The sequence below is a fragment of the Scylla paramamosain genome, chromosome 19 (genome assembly GCF_035594125.1).
Source record: "Scylla paramamosain isolate STU-SP2022 chromosome 19, ASM3559412v1, whole genome shotgun sequence".
Classification (NCBI taxonomy): Eukaryota; Metazoa; Arthropoda; class Malacostraca; order Decapoda; family Portunidae; genus Scylla; species Scylla paramamosain.
In genome coordinates, this window is record NC_087169.1 from 19,931,142 (window position 1) to 19,947,150 (window position 16,009).

The following is a 16,009-nucleotide window of genomic DNA, read 5'->3' on the forward strand; positions in this document are numbered from 1 at the left end:
TTCAGCAACCCTCTCCTTTCACAAGGGAATGTCTAGAAATGCCATGGCAGAGGACTGGTGTTCTTATTCCACTCTGCACTCGGTCCAAGCCCAGTGGAGTGTCTCAGACAAGCTCGTAGAAGCATCTAAATGTAATGTAACACAGTGCTTTTGTGTTACAGAATTGCTGTAGTACATTGTTATTATAAAACGTGAAATTGAAGGGGTTAAAAAACAGGGCCATGGAAGGTAACGCCCTAAATCAAATGTTCCATATATGTAAAGGTGAATTTTACATGTATGAGACTCACTTGAATAAAAATCAGAAGGATCTCATGCTCAGTTATGTTACTCACTCACAAATTAACTGATAACTGACCAATATCTTTTTTAATCAACACTGGCATCGGCCTTCCTCATTACTTATAAATACATCATATGGTGAATTAATAAATCAGAAGCTCCATTGTTCTAATTGCAATTCCCACAAGGTCATAAGGCTCTGATTCAGGAACTGCTGCTTAAGGGCATCCCATAAAGCATACAGTCCTGTGTAACATGAGTGGGAAATTCAAATGAATCTGTGCACTCTGGGTCATCTTGTTGTCTAATAGCTGATCTCTCTCTCTCTCTCTCTCTCTCTCTCTCTCTCTCTCTCTCTCTCTCTCTCTCTCTCTCTCTCTCTCTCTCTCTCTCTCTCTCTCTCTCTCTCTCTCTCTCTCTCTCTCTCTCTCTCTCTCTCTCTCTCTCTCTCTCTCTCTCTCTCTCTCTCTCTCTCTCTCTCTCTCTCTCTCTCTCTCTCTCTCTCTCTCTCTCTCTCTCTCTCTCTCTCTCTCTCTCTCTCTCTCTCTCTCTCTCTCTCTCTCTCTCTCTCTCTCTCTCTCTCTCTCTCTCTCTCTCTCTCTCTCTCTCTCTCTCTCTCTCTCTCTCTCTCTCTCTCTCTCTCTCTCTCTCTCTCTCTCTCTCTCTCTCTCTCTCTCTCTCTCTCTCTCTCTCTCTCTCTCTCTCTCTCTCTCTCTCTCTCTCTCTCTCTCTCTCTCTCTCTCTCTCTCTCTCTCTCTCCAACTGCTGATTTGTTTTTCTTTTTATTTCTCTTTATGATATTAAGCTCTAATTTGCCTTGTTTAGCAACAAATATAAAAGTAATACCTGTATGTGATGATTATGAGATTGCAGTATCTCCTGTTTTCCACAGTTCTTGGAGACAACCTAGGTTGGTGTGTTTTCGTAAACATTTCACATTTATATCAGGCCTGAATGCCTCTATAACTAGCACTCGTAGAACTCTTGAGTTACTTTAAAAATCTGCTGATGTCCTGTGACTTATCAAACTAGTCTTTCTCTGTGATCTTTACCGTCAGTTTCAAGGGCTCAGTATACGTGGCATACCAGTACGAGGTAGAGGAAGAGGAGAAGGGCAAGGAAAAATGTTGCCTCATTGAAATCTATGGCCACAAGTTTGAGCAATACATGACAGGAGGTATGGAAAGTAATCTTGTTAGTGATGTATTTTCTTTTCAATCATCAGACCTTTGCTTCATAAAGATTGAACTATACTTTGGTATCGTATTACTTTGGTAATGTATGCAAAAAGAACAATGCTCAAAAGAGAAAAGAATAAAAACATGTTAGTACATACATGGAGTCATGAAGACATGTTGTGATGCTGATAACAAAAGACATTAATAGATGTGATGTGTGTTTCAGGAGATCCTGATCAAGTTGTGGAATGCAATTGCCAGTTCCGTTGTGTAGTTAAACAACACCTGAATGAGATCACCCTCATGTACTCTGCCAACACACATGCAATCGACCAGTCCCTGCCACCAAGAGAACTTCACGGACATGAGCAGCTTTGTGTCGCTGAGGGCTCTCAAAGAATTCACTGAGCCATTTAAGCAAAGGAACTACAGAAAGTAAATATTCTGATTATGAACAGCACAGTCATTTTCCAGTATAAGTGATTTGCATTTACCTATACCTCTTTTTCTTGACTTAGCAAAGTTATGTCCATAAATGAAAGATGTGTAATTTTGGGTTCTGACTTGCTTATAAATCAAGACTATATATCTGGTTGTTGCCTGTTTCAAAGCATTTCCCCATGGGGATAGTCACAGCCAAGAAATCTCCATTAACTCCTGCTCTTGCACTTTTCTCCTTCTCTGCAGCATTAACTTATTCTCCTCCCACCCTTTCCTTTCATACCTTCCAGCACATTTATTCCACTCCCTGTAGGGCATCCTCTTGCAAGCACTCCCATCTACTGTACTCGTATATATACTCAGTTGTCACTCTGTTGTCTTCCCTTCCATGGGCAAACCATCTTAGGGTGCTACATTTGATGGTATTTAAATAATTGCCACCTTTCATTTTTTATAGGGAGATGTGGAGGTTCTTCTGCCATGCTCACACCCTTAAGGGATTCTCTTGGAGGGAGGAAGGTTTCAGAGAGAGAGAGAGAGAGAGAGAGAGAGAGAGAGAGAGAGAGAGAGAGAGAGAGAGAGAGAGAGAGAGAGAGAGAGAGTCACCTGTTATTTTCACATTACAATTGCCTCACCTCTACTCTTAAATTTAACTAGATTATCAAAGTATCTCTTCCATCCTCTTCATACCCTCTCTCCCTTTTAACACCAATTGATTTACCTTATTGTTTACATGTATTTCCCTTCTTTCACATTCATAATTCCCTTTCAGTTAACCTTTTATTCTCTTCCTATTTTATACACGGTAAACTTCTAGAATTTTTATTCACTCATTTTGCTATTCTATCATCTATTCTATCATTTTATATATTCCCTTTTTCTTGTATTTCTAACTATAGTAGTTTTCCATAAATATGTAAAAAAAAGTAAATTATTATCCTTCAGATACACTCTCTGCGCATGGTGGTGTGAAGGCCAGCTGTCTGGCATCCCCCAGGGTGCTGAAAGGCACAAGGACCAATGATGGGATAGTGCACACACTGGAGATGCTACAGACAGCTGACTTACCAGACCTGGCAGAGGTAAGGTTACTTTATAACTTTGTCTGTGTTTCTCTTTCACATATGTATATGTAAATACACACACATCTTGCCTTTTTTAAAGACTGGGCAGGACTGGAACTAGTTGAGGTAGTACCTGTGTTGTATAAAAAAAAAAAAAAAATGAGTCCAGGTAATGTGGAAATTATTAGATTGACAGGTGTGAGTTAACTGAGGGCTTCTGATGTGTGAATAGCAATGGCAGTGTGGAAGGAGGAATTCTTTGGGATGAGAGGGGAAAAGAGGTGTGGAGGTCAGTGTGACAGGAATGATGGAAACGGAATTGACATCCCAGGAGCAATCTGTTCACGTGGAGCTTCCTAGAGGAGACCCAGGGATCACTGGTGACAATGTTGATTGTGATGATGAAAACTACTCACAGAAGTAGGCTAATAGTTAAGAGCATGTTTGCTTTGGGGGTTCTAACATATTCCTTAATGCTCCAGGGAGCGTGGGAACCATCAGTCTGCATCAACTTCTTGGACAAATTCCTCAAATTTGTCAAGGAAAAGGTGCTGTCTGAGCCGGACAGAGTCCACTGTTTTGAGAGGTCAACTTCTGTTGGACACTACTTTTTTCACTACCATGATACGAGTGGGACAACCATCCTTCCCAAGTGGTATACCCAGCTACTCTTTTCCCCTGAAGAGGAAAACAGTGATTGAGGTTGTCATGGATGGTCCAAGGAGTATGTGAAATTTTGGGGAGGATGTTAAGGATGATTTCAAACAACTCAGTAGTTTTCATTGGCTCAGGAACAAAATGAACAATGCAGAATGTGGCATACTGTGTGATTGTATTGTACAAAAAGACCTGTTATCCCACCACAGCTCTATGCTCATCCTCTAGCAGGGCATTATATTATCTAGTAAGTATGCTTTGCTTTACACATTCTCTCCATTTTTTTTTTCTAAGTTGCTGAGAAGTCATGTGCTAACAGAAAGTGCTCTAAACTTAAAGGGGATTTTACAGGAATCTGCAAAAAATGATATTCTTAATAGAAAAGTTCTTAAAACAGATCATAAAAACTGATCAATGTGGTGGGAGCAAAAGCTGCTGAAGGATAAGTTATCTGACCACTATCCAATGCTAATGAACAGTGACAAAATGGATGTTAGGAGAGAGAAAGAAGCCTAAGGTGGTTTTTTGAGGCCTTTAGAAAGATAGTATTAGCTGTGACAGAGGAGGAAGCAGTTGGGTGAAAAAGGTGAAATTTGTGAAGAAAGGATACATGATGGATGGAAGAGATTAAAAAAGCAGTGATGGGAAAGAAAGGGCTACACATGGAATACAGTCAAGATATCTACCAAAATAAATGAAAAATATACCTATTTTTATTTACCTTTTGGAAGGTAAAAAAAACATGAAAAATGACGAAAGGTAAAAGATGAGTAGAAGAGTATTACAGATGACTGAGTGAAGAGTTAATAACCAAAATGTTAATGTACAGAGGAAAACTTTTTAAATGGATACATAATATATGTAGACAAAGGTCTTCATTGTTCTAGTATATACAAGGTAAAGGGGAGTAAAAATTAATGCAAAAATTACATAAAAGCACAGGTCTCTTCAATAAGGTGGTAAGGTCAGTAGCAAGAATTGTGACAAATGAGTGCAAAGACCATAAAGAGTAAGATTAGTAGAGAACAAGGAAGATTCAGAGAAGCCAAGGAATTCTCTCTCAGGATGGTTGTTGAAAATGTTTGCAAAGAGGAAAATTTATGCTGCATTTATCAACCTTGAGAAAGCACATGACCATATTGATTGGATGACATTGTGGGACACATTAAAGAGAAGATATCATGAGTCTTGTTTCCTTCCTCCCTTTACGTGCATGTGAAAAAAAAAGTCATAAAACAGCAGCCAACAGATCACCAAAGTTAGTAAAACCAATCATTCAATTTGACAATATATTTCTTCAAAACAGTTGCAGGAAATTAATCTCTCATTCAAATTAATTATAACCTCTATTTCCTGCTGAGCAGGATGGCTGTGACAAGAATCCAAGGCAGCAGCAGACCATTTCAGAGAAAATAAAATAGTGTGATATGATCACAAAAACCCTACCAGATGTGTCTTCCACGGTGAAGTACACAGCAACACCTGATCCTTGGTGAGCAGCTGCACAGGAGTGACGGTACCTTGGACCTAATTTCCCAACATTTTGGCTGTGCATTTTCAGGCCCACCATGTGAAGGGTTTCAAGGGAGTTTATTCTAACCTTTCACTGCTTGCAAGATGTGTGTAGCTCTCATCCCTCCCAAAGGGGAGTATTATGACACTATTAAATCTCCAGTATTCTCAAAAACAGCCATACCATTTTGACAACATTGATTAATCCAACAGTCAATGAAGTTTTGCACAACACGTCAATCCTTGTTCATTCAATTCAAGCCACCTCAAGGAAGCATATCCATAGCATTCACACATTGTCTCAGTTAGAAGAGATGACTGAAGACAAAAATAACTGCATATAGAGGACAGCAACTGAAATGGGGCAAGCCTAAACAGATTTGCTTTCAAAGAAGTAAATGTTTGCCTACACTGCCAAAGTGCAACAAATTTTTTTGTGCTACCACTAATACTACTTCCCACCCTGCAATATGTTGGCTGGTGATAAAATCATGGATAGCTTACTTATGGCCTTAAGTGTTTTATTGCTATCAATAAGATTCATGTTAAAATACGAGCACTTGCAAACTCAAATACCTTTAGCACCACCAAAAACATTATGTTAACATCACTCAAGTAAAATAAACTGAGATCATTTTATACTTGTTCCTTCTGTGGGTGTCTCTCCCGAAGGATATACTGCACTACTGTATGAACTCATTTTTACCTATATGCAAATCACATACCTGCCTTACAGTACAAGTTCTGGCTCAGAAACAACATTTTTAGTTGGACATGCCATATGCTTCCTTTTAAATGACTCTGGGGTCAATCTAGGCAAATAACTGTGTTTGCTCACTTGCAAGCATAATTACCTTTTATTAGGAGGCAAGTAAGGCACTGGTACTGGGAAGTAGAGATGAAGAAAACAAAGAACAAGTTTTCTAGCAGGCCCAGAGATGTGCACATGGCACATGTAAAATGAGTCAAAACAGTAGTATCTCAGATGTTATGGTATAATATAATCCATCTCACTTCATTATGGAAAATTAACAGACAAATAAGATACCTTAAACATGTACAAAATGAGCACTCTGTTCAAAAGATTTTGGAATAATTATGGGCACAAAATTATAATGGAGACTAAAAATAGGTTGATGAATGACCAGGTACAGAGCTGATGACCAATTACAATTAAATCATGAGAATGCATGTTGTCATATTCAGAGAGAGAGAGAGAGAGAGAGAGAGAGAGAGAGAGAGAGAGAGAGAGAGAGAGAGAGAGAGAGAGAGAGAGAGAGAGAGAGAGAGAGAGAGAGAGAGAGAGAGAGAGAGATTTTAATAAAAATAAAATACTGTTACTGAAACTGATAGACCTTCTGAGGCCCTTTACATTAAAGCATTATGCCTGACAATAACAATGCCTGTAAGCCTCTGTGATGCAAAAACTAGATGAAAGTCCACATCAATGTAGCTAAAGTGAAAACCTTGAGACTTGGTACATGGCTGGCACAATTCTGCAGCCTCACTTCCTTGAGGCTATTTAATCACCCTTAAAACCTTTCATCAACACACGTCCCCATCATAAAATCAAGAAAATGCCATCAGAGTGCAACAAAGTGGCATACAAGAAAGCCTGGGAAATGTTTCAGCTCTCACACAAGTTAACAATTGGACAAACATGCCTTAAAACCTTAGTCAGACCTATTAGTGCACCATTAACATTGAGTATTTAAGAATTTGATCTGGAAGCCTTGGGGTGACAAAATGAGAGGCTTAACCTAAGTCAACCTATCACAGCAGACTGTTTCCACCTGGAATAATGGAACAGATCAATATCAGCAGGTTTACACATATTCCTTCACTGTACTCAACCCAGCACTATGGGGAGCACATGGATGTAGTCATTGTACAATTTCTTCATAGCAGGATGGTCGTCATACCCATAGGTAGGCGCAATAACGAAAAAATTTTATCACAATAACTGATAAACTGATAACAATAACCTTATCACCGATAACCGATAATCGATAACTGGCTACAAATTTATCTCTTGATATGGTAATAACAAATAAATTGATACATCCAAAATTCCAATACTAGCGATAATGATATTGATATTTTGAATAAAAAAAATGATAAATCCAAATCTTTATTTTTATCTTTATCTTGGAAAACTTACAAAAAATCTTAGAAAAATTCAAATTCAAAGTTTATCCTGTCTCTTCACTAATGAAAAGTAGTTTCAAGTAAAATTACTATATTTGATTTTGAAAGTTTAAAACAAGCTCATCAAAGAATGCATAAAACTGGGAGCACACAGGAGCAACACCTCATGACCTCTAGTCTAGCTGGTGAGACTAACTGAGCAAGTGTTCTGAGATGTCAAAACTGGCCCCCTGCACTCCATTCATTATATGTTCAGTTCTCAGCTCAGATCTACCTATTTCTGCCTCCAAGGCACACGTGGCTTGTCCCTGTGCTAAGCAGGAACCAAAAACTAAAATTATCAATTATCGCTAGTATTGGTGATACCAAGGAATTGATAATTTAAGAAAAATAATCATCAGATAACTGATAACCCGATATCGCAATAACACTCACCTATGGTCATACCCACAATTCAGAACATCTCAATGGTTCTACAAGACAAAAATATGGGAAGGGCAATGTATTTCTAGAATAAATTAAACTGTCATTTTTTTTACAAGAAGCAAATGCAATCAAGTACACCTGTATTCACAAGTGTGAATACAAGCATATTTATTACACAACACAAGCAAAGCTGTTTTAAGTCAACATTCAATAAATGAAGAGATCTTTACTTCAATAATTAGGTATGAAAATTCCTAAGGTATTTAGGTGAGTTTTTTTTCTCCCACCCAATAATCTTTGGACACACCGACAATCAAAGTTGGGCACCAAACTAATAATACAATTACTGATAATTATCCATTTACTATTTCCATTAGACTATAACTGAAAGTTTACTTCCTTCTCTGGAAATCAATTTTCCAGTAATTCAGTGATTTGTCTACTGTCGTTGACTTTTGCCAAATGAGATTTTTAGCAACTAAGTGTTCTTTCTCAGTTCTCTGATATCATTGCCAACTTGACCCTTCAGCTATCTTTTATCAAACCTTGAATTCCCAGTTCTCTATTACCAAACTTCTACAATTAGCTAGATTACAAACATCAAACACAAAGAAGTTCTAGACAATGAGATCTCTGTCTCATGCATTTTTGAACCTCAATTTGACTATGAGGCAAAATTCCCTGTACGAGTTGTTGCAAAATTTGTAGAAAATATTTTTTCTCAGATTACCATAAACATTTTCTATGGATTCTCAAGCTTTGTTTATTTTTATATAAATCTTTATAAAAATTATAATGGCTATGAATCACTGAAAACCTGGTAAAAGTAAAATCACAGAACTAACATTTTTATCATTCATCCTTTTCAGTAAATTTTACTGATACTGGTGCCCAACAATGGTCATGACTAAATTTAGGTAAAAAGAAAAAAAGCAATGCAGCAAGCAGTCTTCTCCTTCGTCATACCTACACCCACTTGACGGATAGACAACAGCAGCAACCAGGAACACGCCTTTACCTATTACAGAATGGCCAACCTAACACACAGAGGAAAAAAAACATCAACTTCCACATTGGATGAACAGATTCACAAATCCATTCTGTCTAAATTTTGATGATATAATTATATAATCCCCCATTATGTAAATTCTCCCAAAACTGAGTATCTGGAATCTGAGAAAAAGTTTTCTTAAATTTAAAAAGTATATAAAAATCCATCAATGAAAACTTATTCCACACAGTAGCAAGATCTCAATATTATTTACAACAACCTTTCCCAATGTAAACCCTGATGCCACTTAAGAACACTTATGTCTCATCCACCACAAGCTTAAGGTGACTGCTCCTCACCAACAAGTGGTTCCAAGTTTCAATTTCATGAGGGAACCACAAAGCTATCATTCTCCCTCAGGAGGGTAGTTTTGTGCGATGATGTTAACAGCTCAATCTGGCAGTTGATCTAATACTGTCAAGTGTGAGGTCAACAGGCCCATTACACCCTTGCATGTAGTAGCTAATGTATAAGGTATTCCCATGTCTATTGCTACAGTATTATGCCTCAAGAATGATGCAGAAGGAAGCAATCAGTAATATACCATTTATCAAGTATCAAAATATGTTCAATTAATGCAAGTTGGTGCTCTTACTATTACCAGCTGAGTGTTCTTAAGGACAAATTGTTTGGGCATGTCCTATTATATAACAAACAGTAAGAAAAAGAACTTGCTCTACATCATCTTGTATTCTTGGTAAGAAAGGCAACACTAATGGAATAATGATGAGGGAGTGATCCAACCATTCCCTTATCAACCATACACTGATATCATAATCTAACTTACATGCAGAGAATCAACCCAAGCTGTGTCATGTAGCAATAGGAAAAATTTTTTCTCTATTGCTACAGAATCACCATCTCAGGTCACAATCAAGATACAACAAAGGCTACTGAGATTCCTTTCCTTAACCATTCAACACTATCCTGTTAAAATAGTGTTGCTGAACATTACTGAGCATCACAAAATTATGCAACATCTCACCAAACGGGAAAATGATGAGCTTCCTTGCCTGGAACTCGGAATGAAGTTCCAATCACCTCCCCCAGTAACAGTGACTGAGGAGACACTCATACAACCAGAACCATGAGCATCATGAACCCTAAGCCACCAACAGATATGTGCCAATCTCATACCAAATTTGGCATACAGTGTCCCACCCCATGACTCACTCTACATCCTTTAGTTCCTCCTCTCATTACTCGTCCTTGAGAAAACCTGCATGCTTCCTCTTGATCCTTGCATAGGGACCAATGGCAGGGTCAGTGATGAAGTCATAGATCACCTTCACCCAAGACTCATGGCGAGGCAAGTGGTCATAGTACTCTGGCGCCAACTCCCGCACCTGTTGTGTGGGGGAAAGCCAGAGAATGTGAGGAGGTGAGACCAAGCAATGTGTGCTGTTAGGTGGAAAGGTATCCCTTGCACAAAGTATAAATAAGAGATGGGAGTACTGAACCCATGACTACATTAAGCATTATCCATAGGTCCACATTCTCAAATGTTTCACCACTTATCTCTACTATTTCCAACAAGCTTCGTGACATTGTTAGGATTTTCAAGAGTGTTTTCAAGATTCTAGAGATAGTTTGACAAGGATTCAGCATTAATAGGAAGGATAGAATATATGAGAACCCAAATAATCATCAGTGTGGCCTGTGAATATAATCCTGATGAGGGAACAGTTCTTCAAAATGAGGGCCATAATTGCAAGAGTCACCCTCACCCCCTTACCTTGGGTAGTCTGCTCCCAGGGACATAGGGGAAGTCGTGGTGCTCGTTGTGATAGCCCACATTGAAGGTAACATAATTGAGAGGCCCATAGTAACTGTATGTCTCGAAACCTTTGTGGAACATGTAGTGCTCAGAGATGAAGTGTCCAGCCACTGGGTGAAGCCCCATGGCCAGCAAGGATCCCCCAGCCAGATAGAACATGCCCTTGCCTAAAGAAACAAAAGGATAAGTTGATGAATGAGGAGCTTGTCATTATACTCTTTATATCTTTTTCTTGCCTTTCTTTTATTATTCAGACAACAAGGATACAAACATTCAAATAATCAAATCACCCATGTAAGATCTGAGTTTCTCTCAACTTTCAACACCACCATAGACAAAAATAGACATGCATATCAACAAAAAGATTAAAGACCCACACTGGTAATACCAAGACACTAAAATGTCTAACAACCCCAAACCAAAAAAAGATAATGGGGCAAGACAACATACCTCCAAAATAGTAAAACACCAAGAAGTTGCAGGTGAGTTGTAATATGGTGTTGAAGACCTCCAGGAGTGTGGGAGTCTTGGGGTAAGTGATAACAGGCCTTAGAGCATAGAACAGTGGCTGCAGACTCATCCAGATCAGCTTCCCAAAAGTGGTGCAGAATAGTCGTGCCTCCAGGCAGGTAGGGATGTCAGTGTCCAGCTTCTCATCTCCTTGGAACTGCAGGATGGATGAACTTGGCAATGTACTGTATATTCTATTTATGGAAAACAGGAAAATCTAATCCTTAATGTGGCTTCACCAACCCGACAGTAATACTAACTACAGACAGCCACTTCTCCCAAGCAGATAGTCAATCGCCTAACATCAACCCAGTGAAATGGCAGACACCCCAACTTCCCTTCATGCTGTGACTCTGGTATTAGAAGCATTAATCAATGACCCAATAGAAAAGGTTGTGAAAGGCAATGTGGAGAGAAATGCAGCACCAAAAGTTATAGATCAGGCAGGATACATTCAATTTGTTTAATTCACAAACTAGCAACTGTTAACTAACACTGCCCACTACCTCCTCTTTCTATTAATTCTGAACAAAACTAGAATACATTGCTGCACATAAATCAACCCACAAACTGGACAGAAAATAAATGAAGTAGAAAATATAACATGATACCTAAGACAATGAAGCTTAGGCAACAAAACAATCAGTTCCCCATGGATGCTATACAAATGGGATGCCCCTGCATTTATAGATAGCACTGCAATATCTCAGAATATCCTAACATCTCAGTCATGCCCACATCATAATTCAACAATGTGAAACTAATTGAACATAAAAATGACTCTCACAACATGATAATGTTCCACATCATAACTTGCTTGATACTTCCTCACCCAAACTACTCAAATCAAAGTGAAAGAGGAAGCTGTATGTCAAATGCAACTGATAATTATAAAAACAGAATTCTCTGAATGTAGTGACCAATGTGCCACAAAATGGAACACAAAGCAATATACAATTTCTTCAAAGATCATATTTTATTAGCATACCAAATTACCAATGACCTTTACTTACTTTGTGGTGTTCCAGGTGGTACCCTTTGAATGACACTGAGAAAGGCAATGCAATGGGAAGGTTTGCAAATATCCCAAGGAAACGATTGGCAAGTGGCATAGAGTGTCCAAAGGCAAGGTTGTGAGAGATCTCGTGGATGGCTGTAAAGAACAACTCGGATGTCACTGTTTTACATCTTAAATAAATATCCATTCAATCAGCATAGCAAAGAAATATTACTTCAGTTCCATGCTTCTACTATTACAAGAAAAATTATTCTTCTGAGAGCATGACCAATTAATAGTAAGCTTGGAAATATTCATGTCACTACAGTGAAAACAAGTATACATCTTTCACAGGAAGAGAGCTGAGTTAGTGGAAGTCAATTCTGCTGCAAAGTAAAGTCATCATTTGGCTTTGAACTTATCACTTATACAGCTAGATTTATGCTTTAATTTTCACATTCATATTACAAAATATATAGACAGTTTGACAAAGAGGTGACCATCTCTGGTGCTCCTCCCTAATGCTGACATGATGACAGAACAGAATTAAAGCCAAAATGTGAAAAAAAAAAAAAAAGTTGAATAAAGACCAAATAAAAAAAAAAGTATATGGGCAAGAGTATAACAAAATCAAGGTAGAAATGTTACATAAAAGAAAACATTCAACAAGAAAACAAAAACTCAAGCATGGGTAAGAAAAGGAAGATATAAACGAGCATGAGATTAACCAGTGTCCCATCAGCACACTGACTCACCCAGCATGAGGGAGTGGTTGATGGTGCCGCCAATGCAGTACGCCAGGAGGAAGACCCACAGCCAGGGCAGGTCCTTTATCACAAAGAGGGACAGTAATTGGAAGCTCACCAGGCCCAACACCCACCACTTCAAGTTGGGGTCATTGCCAAACAGTTCCTTGATCTCTGGGTGTTTCTCTGTGAGGTTAAAGAGGCTCTTATCAGTTCCTTGTACAAGTGTATCAGAATATAATCAACAGATGCGAATGGTGAAGTTTTCTTTTCTTTCTTTTCTTTTTAAGTTCTACATGCAACTGTATGGAAATAAAATCACTAGATACAGATATTTCAAAATTACTTAACAATTAGTCCCAAAGAATCTTTGCTTTGTAGTTCCCTGTATCATTGACCTCTCCTTATCACAACACTCTTCAAATCGCCATATCTTGCAACATTTTTAAGCTAGGAAGTGATATGATAAAAGGTGCATGACAGATACTGGCAGTATTCCTCTTCACTATGACCAGGCTAAATTTGAACATTGCTCCTACAAGTTCAACTCACACTGATGTGCATGAACTCCACATCAAACATTCTTCCCTCCATCCCACTACAGCAGGTAACCTTTACAAACTTTGAGTATTGTCAACAGAATATTACTCTGGGTAGTTGTAGCACAATTTATTTAATTATTTTTTCAAATCAAAGAACATCAACAAAAAATAAAATAAACATTGCTAGGGGAGGATTACACCTTGTTACTTCATTGGTGATAAATCAAAAGTTACAAGAATGACCATCAACAACTGATAAGATAAACAATTGTATCAAATAAGATAATAATGAGACCTAGAGGAGGAGAACAAAAAAGAGAGAGAGAGAGAGAGAGAGAGAGAGAGAGAGAGAGAGAGAGAGAGAGAGAGAGAGAGAGAGAGAGAGAGAGAGAGAGAGAGAGAGAGAGAGAGAGAGAGAGAGATTCACATGTCATATCTCATTATCTTGGTCCAAAGCTACTCAAGAGCATTATGCGATTGTATTTCATCAATTATACCCTCAACTTTCACACACTATTAAAAAGAGAGAGGAAGAGAGAAAAAAGAAGGTAGTCCCATAAACCAAAGTCATCAATTTTCACACCAGCTGTCATCTTGAACCACAGCTACCAACCATGGCCAGGGTGTTCAGGATTTTCTAATTTCCCATGACAGGCCTTAGAGGTGCCCAGATGTGCTATGGGGATTTATATTAGGTACCATATTGAGAAATGTTTTGCTATAACCACGACTACTTTCAAATGCCATAAGGATGATTAGCCAGGTTCTCAAGACTGTTTCTGTTATTAATAATGGAGAAATATTATTTCGTCTGTCGCTAAAACTGTAAAAACATCTTTATAAATCTGTGTAGCTTCAACTAGAGCCTTCTGAAAGTAGTGGAGGTGCAGCACAGAAGTGTTTCAGAATATGGTCCAAAATGAGAACATTATAGAAATGTAAACATCCTAAAGAACTACAAGAAAATTCTAACTGAAGGCTACCCACAACTGGACTTGGCCAAACTTAAGCTGAGCCTGATGCCACTCATTAGCAACACAGCTTCCTAGCAAACTGATGCTTCCCCTGTGAATGCCCACCACCACTCGGTAAAAAGGGAAAATGTTAGACAAGGGTGTGCATGTAGCTGGCCCAGTACCTTCCTTGTGCTGAATATGAAAGAGAAAGAATACAAAAGGTGGTTATGGTACAGTCAAGGACACTTGTAGGATATGATTACTACATTCCAAAGTATCTAATTAAAACAGCAAATGAGCAAATCTTTCAGTAACAACCTTCATAAACAACAGCAAGCAAAGAAGAATACAGTATACCAAAACTCAAGAAAGCTGTGTCCTGTGATAACCCTCTCCAAAGAGCTTCGTAAGTAAACCTATCATATGACTATCAGCTATGACTGAAAGATAAGCAGCCAACATTTGACAGAAGGGTAAGTCATGAACAAGATCTTAAGGGATTTACCGAGACTACATTATTCATCCTACATAGTCTTCCCGAGGCTCATGGTTCTAACTGATTCAAGGTAATAGATATAATTCCCTTTTGCTACACTGGTGTTATTCCTGCCTTAACACTGATGGCTGACAAGAACACGGCACATAGTATGGTAGTACATATAACACAGAGGGAAGGGAAAGTTGACATCATAAAGACGACATGCACAGGGAGAGAGAAAAAAAAAATCATTGCCATACAGTACTTTCCTCGTAACACATACATGAATAAATACAAATCTATCACTGACATACAGAACCTCCCTAACTTAGCAATGGGGTGGGTTCAGAAAGCAAGATTCTATAATGGCAGGTGACAAATGCATGCTTTCTGAGACACAGCGATGTACGTGTTAAATATAATGCGGCTGGTCATCTAAACGGCTTATGTAAGGCTGCCACCCTCAGGACCCCGCCGGGCCTCCACCCCGCACACCCACACCCACGCCCCAGGGGCAGGACACCACACATGCAGAAAGGAACCTGTGTGAACCCATAACAAATGCAGAAATTTCGAGTGGCGGGGCGCATCTGTTTGGTAAGATTTCAAAGTTTTCCCCAGCCAGTTCCTGTCTCCGTCCCTCCTCCCGGCGGCTCCCAGTCCCCACAGTGACGTAATCTGTATTTACCGCCGCCACACCCACACTCGCACCACACCATAGTCACCCACACCACTTGTCTGATCAAGTACTAATGCATGAAATCAGGTCTTCTATCACGTTCTATATAAATTTTTCTTATCTCCCTCCCACAGCACAGCCCGCCATAATTCTCACCTCTCATGCTCCTCTACGCCCTTCCCTGTACTGTAGGTGTTTCCATATGAATATTTGGCTGTTTTTGGGTATTACTTGTTAATTTAATCACCCGGCAGCAACACTTCCTCTTCTCTTCACCTCCCTCTTCCCCCACCGGCACCTTTGAGGTCATGATGGAAAAGCACTAAATGAGTCTATTCTTACTCAGTATTTCCTTCCGTCTGGAGGCGTGAGGCTCAGCTGTGTAGGACCACTCAAAGTCCGTCCTTGACACGTGTTGCCCCATTATTGGTGTGAGTGCTGAGCGGCGTGTCCCCTTCCCGCGATGTCTCGACCAACACTGACGTAAGGACGCACTCAGCGACTCCCTCCCTCCCTCACTCCCCCTCTCTCTCTCTCTCTCTCTGCTCATGATTTTTGTCTTCTT

The 16,009-nt window shown here is 39.1% G+C and overlaps 2 protein-coding genes across 7 annotated transcripts in view; one reads left to right on the plus strand and one right to left on the minus strand.

Annotated features, from left to right (window-relative positions):
- Window positions 1-6,466, plus strand: part of LOC135109834 (decapping and exoribonuclease protein-like) — a 20,218-nt gene extending 13,752 nt beyond the window's left edge. For 4 of the 5 annotated variants that reach the window (XM_064021572.1, XM_064021571.1, XM_064021573.1 and 1 more), the window contains 4 exons: window positions 1,341-1,459; window positions 1,687-1,895; window positions 2,847-2,983; window positions 3,448-6,466. In XM_064021572.1, coding sequence (XP_063877642.1) covers window positions 1,341-1,459; window positions 1,687-1,868 — 301 coding nt within the window. In that variant the 3' untranslated portion in view covers window positions 1,869-1,895; window positions 2,847-2,983; window positions 3,448-6,466. Of the gene's footprint in view, window positions 1-1,340; window positions 1,460-1,686; window positions 1,896-2,846; window positions 2,984-3,447 lie in introns of those variants that run through there. The other variant, XM_064021575.1, reaches the window with a different exon arrangement.
- Window positions 4,898-15,945, minus strand: LOC135109838 (sphingolipid delta(4)-desaturase DES1-like). Of its 2 annotated transcripts, none has more exons than XM_064021587.1 (6): window positions 15,787-15,945; window positions 12,799-12,975; window positions 12,060-12,199; window positions 10,987-11,203; window positions 10,495-10,703; window positions 4,898-10,105 (listed from the first exon to the last, which is right to left on the minus strand). In XM_064021587.1, exons 1-6 carry the CDS (start codon window positions 15,866-15,868, stop codon window positions 9,959-9,961), a joined length of 972 nt encoding a protein of 323 aa, XP_063877657.1. In that variant the 5' UTR covers window positions 15,869-15,945; the 3' UTR covers window positions 4,898-9,958. The 2 variants fall into 2 exon arrangements, with proteins under 2 accessions (XP_063877657.1, XP_063877658.1); XM_064021588.1 differs by lacking the exon at window positions 15,787-15,945 and adding an exon at window positions 15,601-15,622.
- Between the last annotated feature and the right edge of the window lie 64 nt (window positions 15,946-16,009).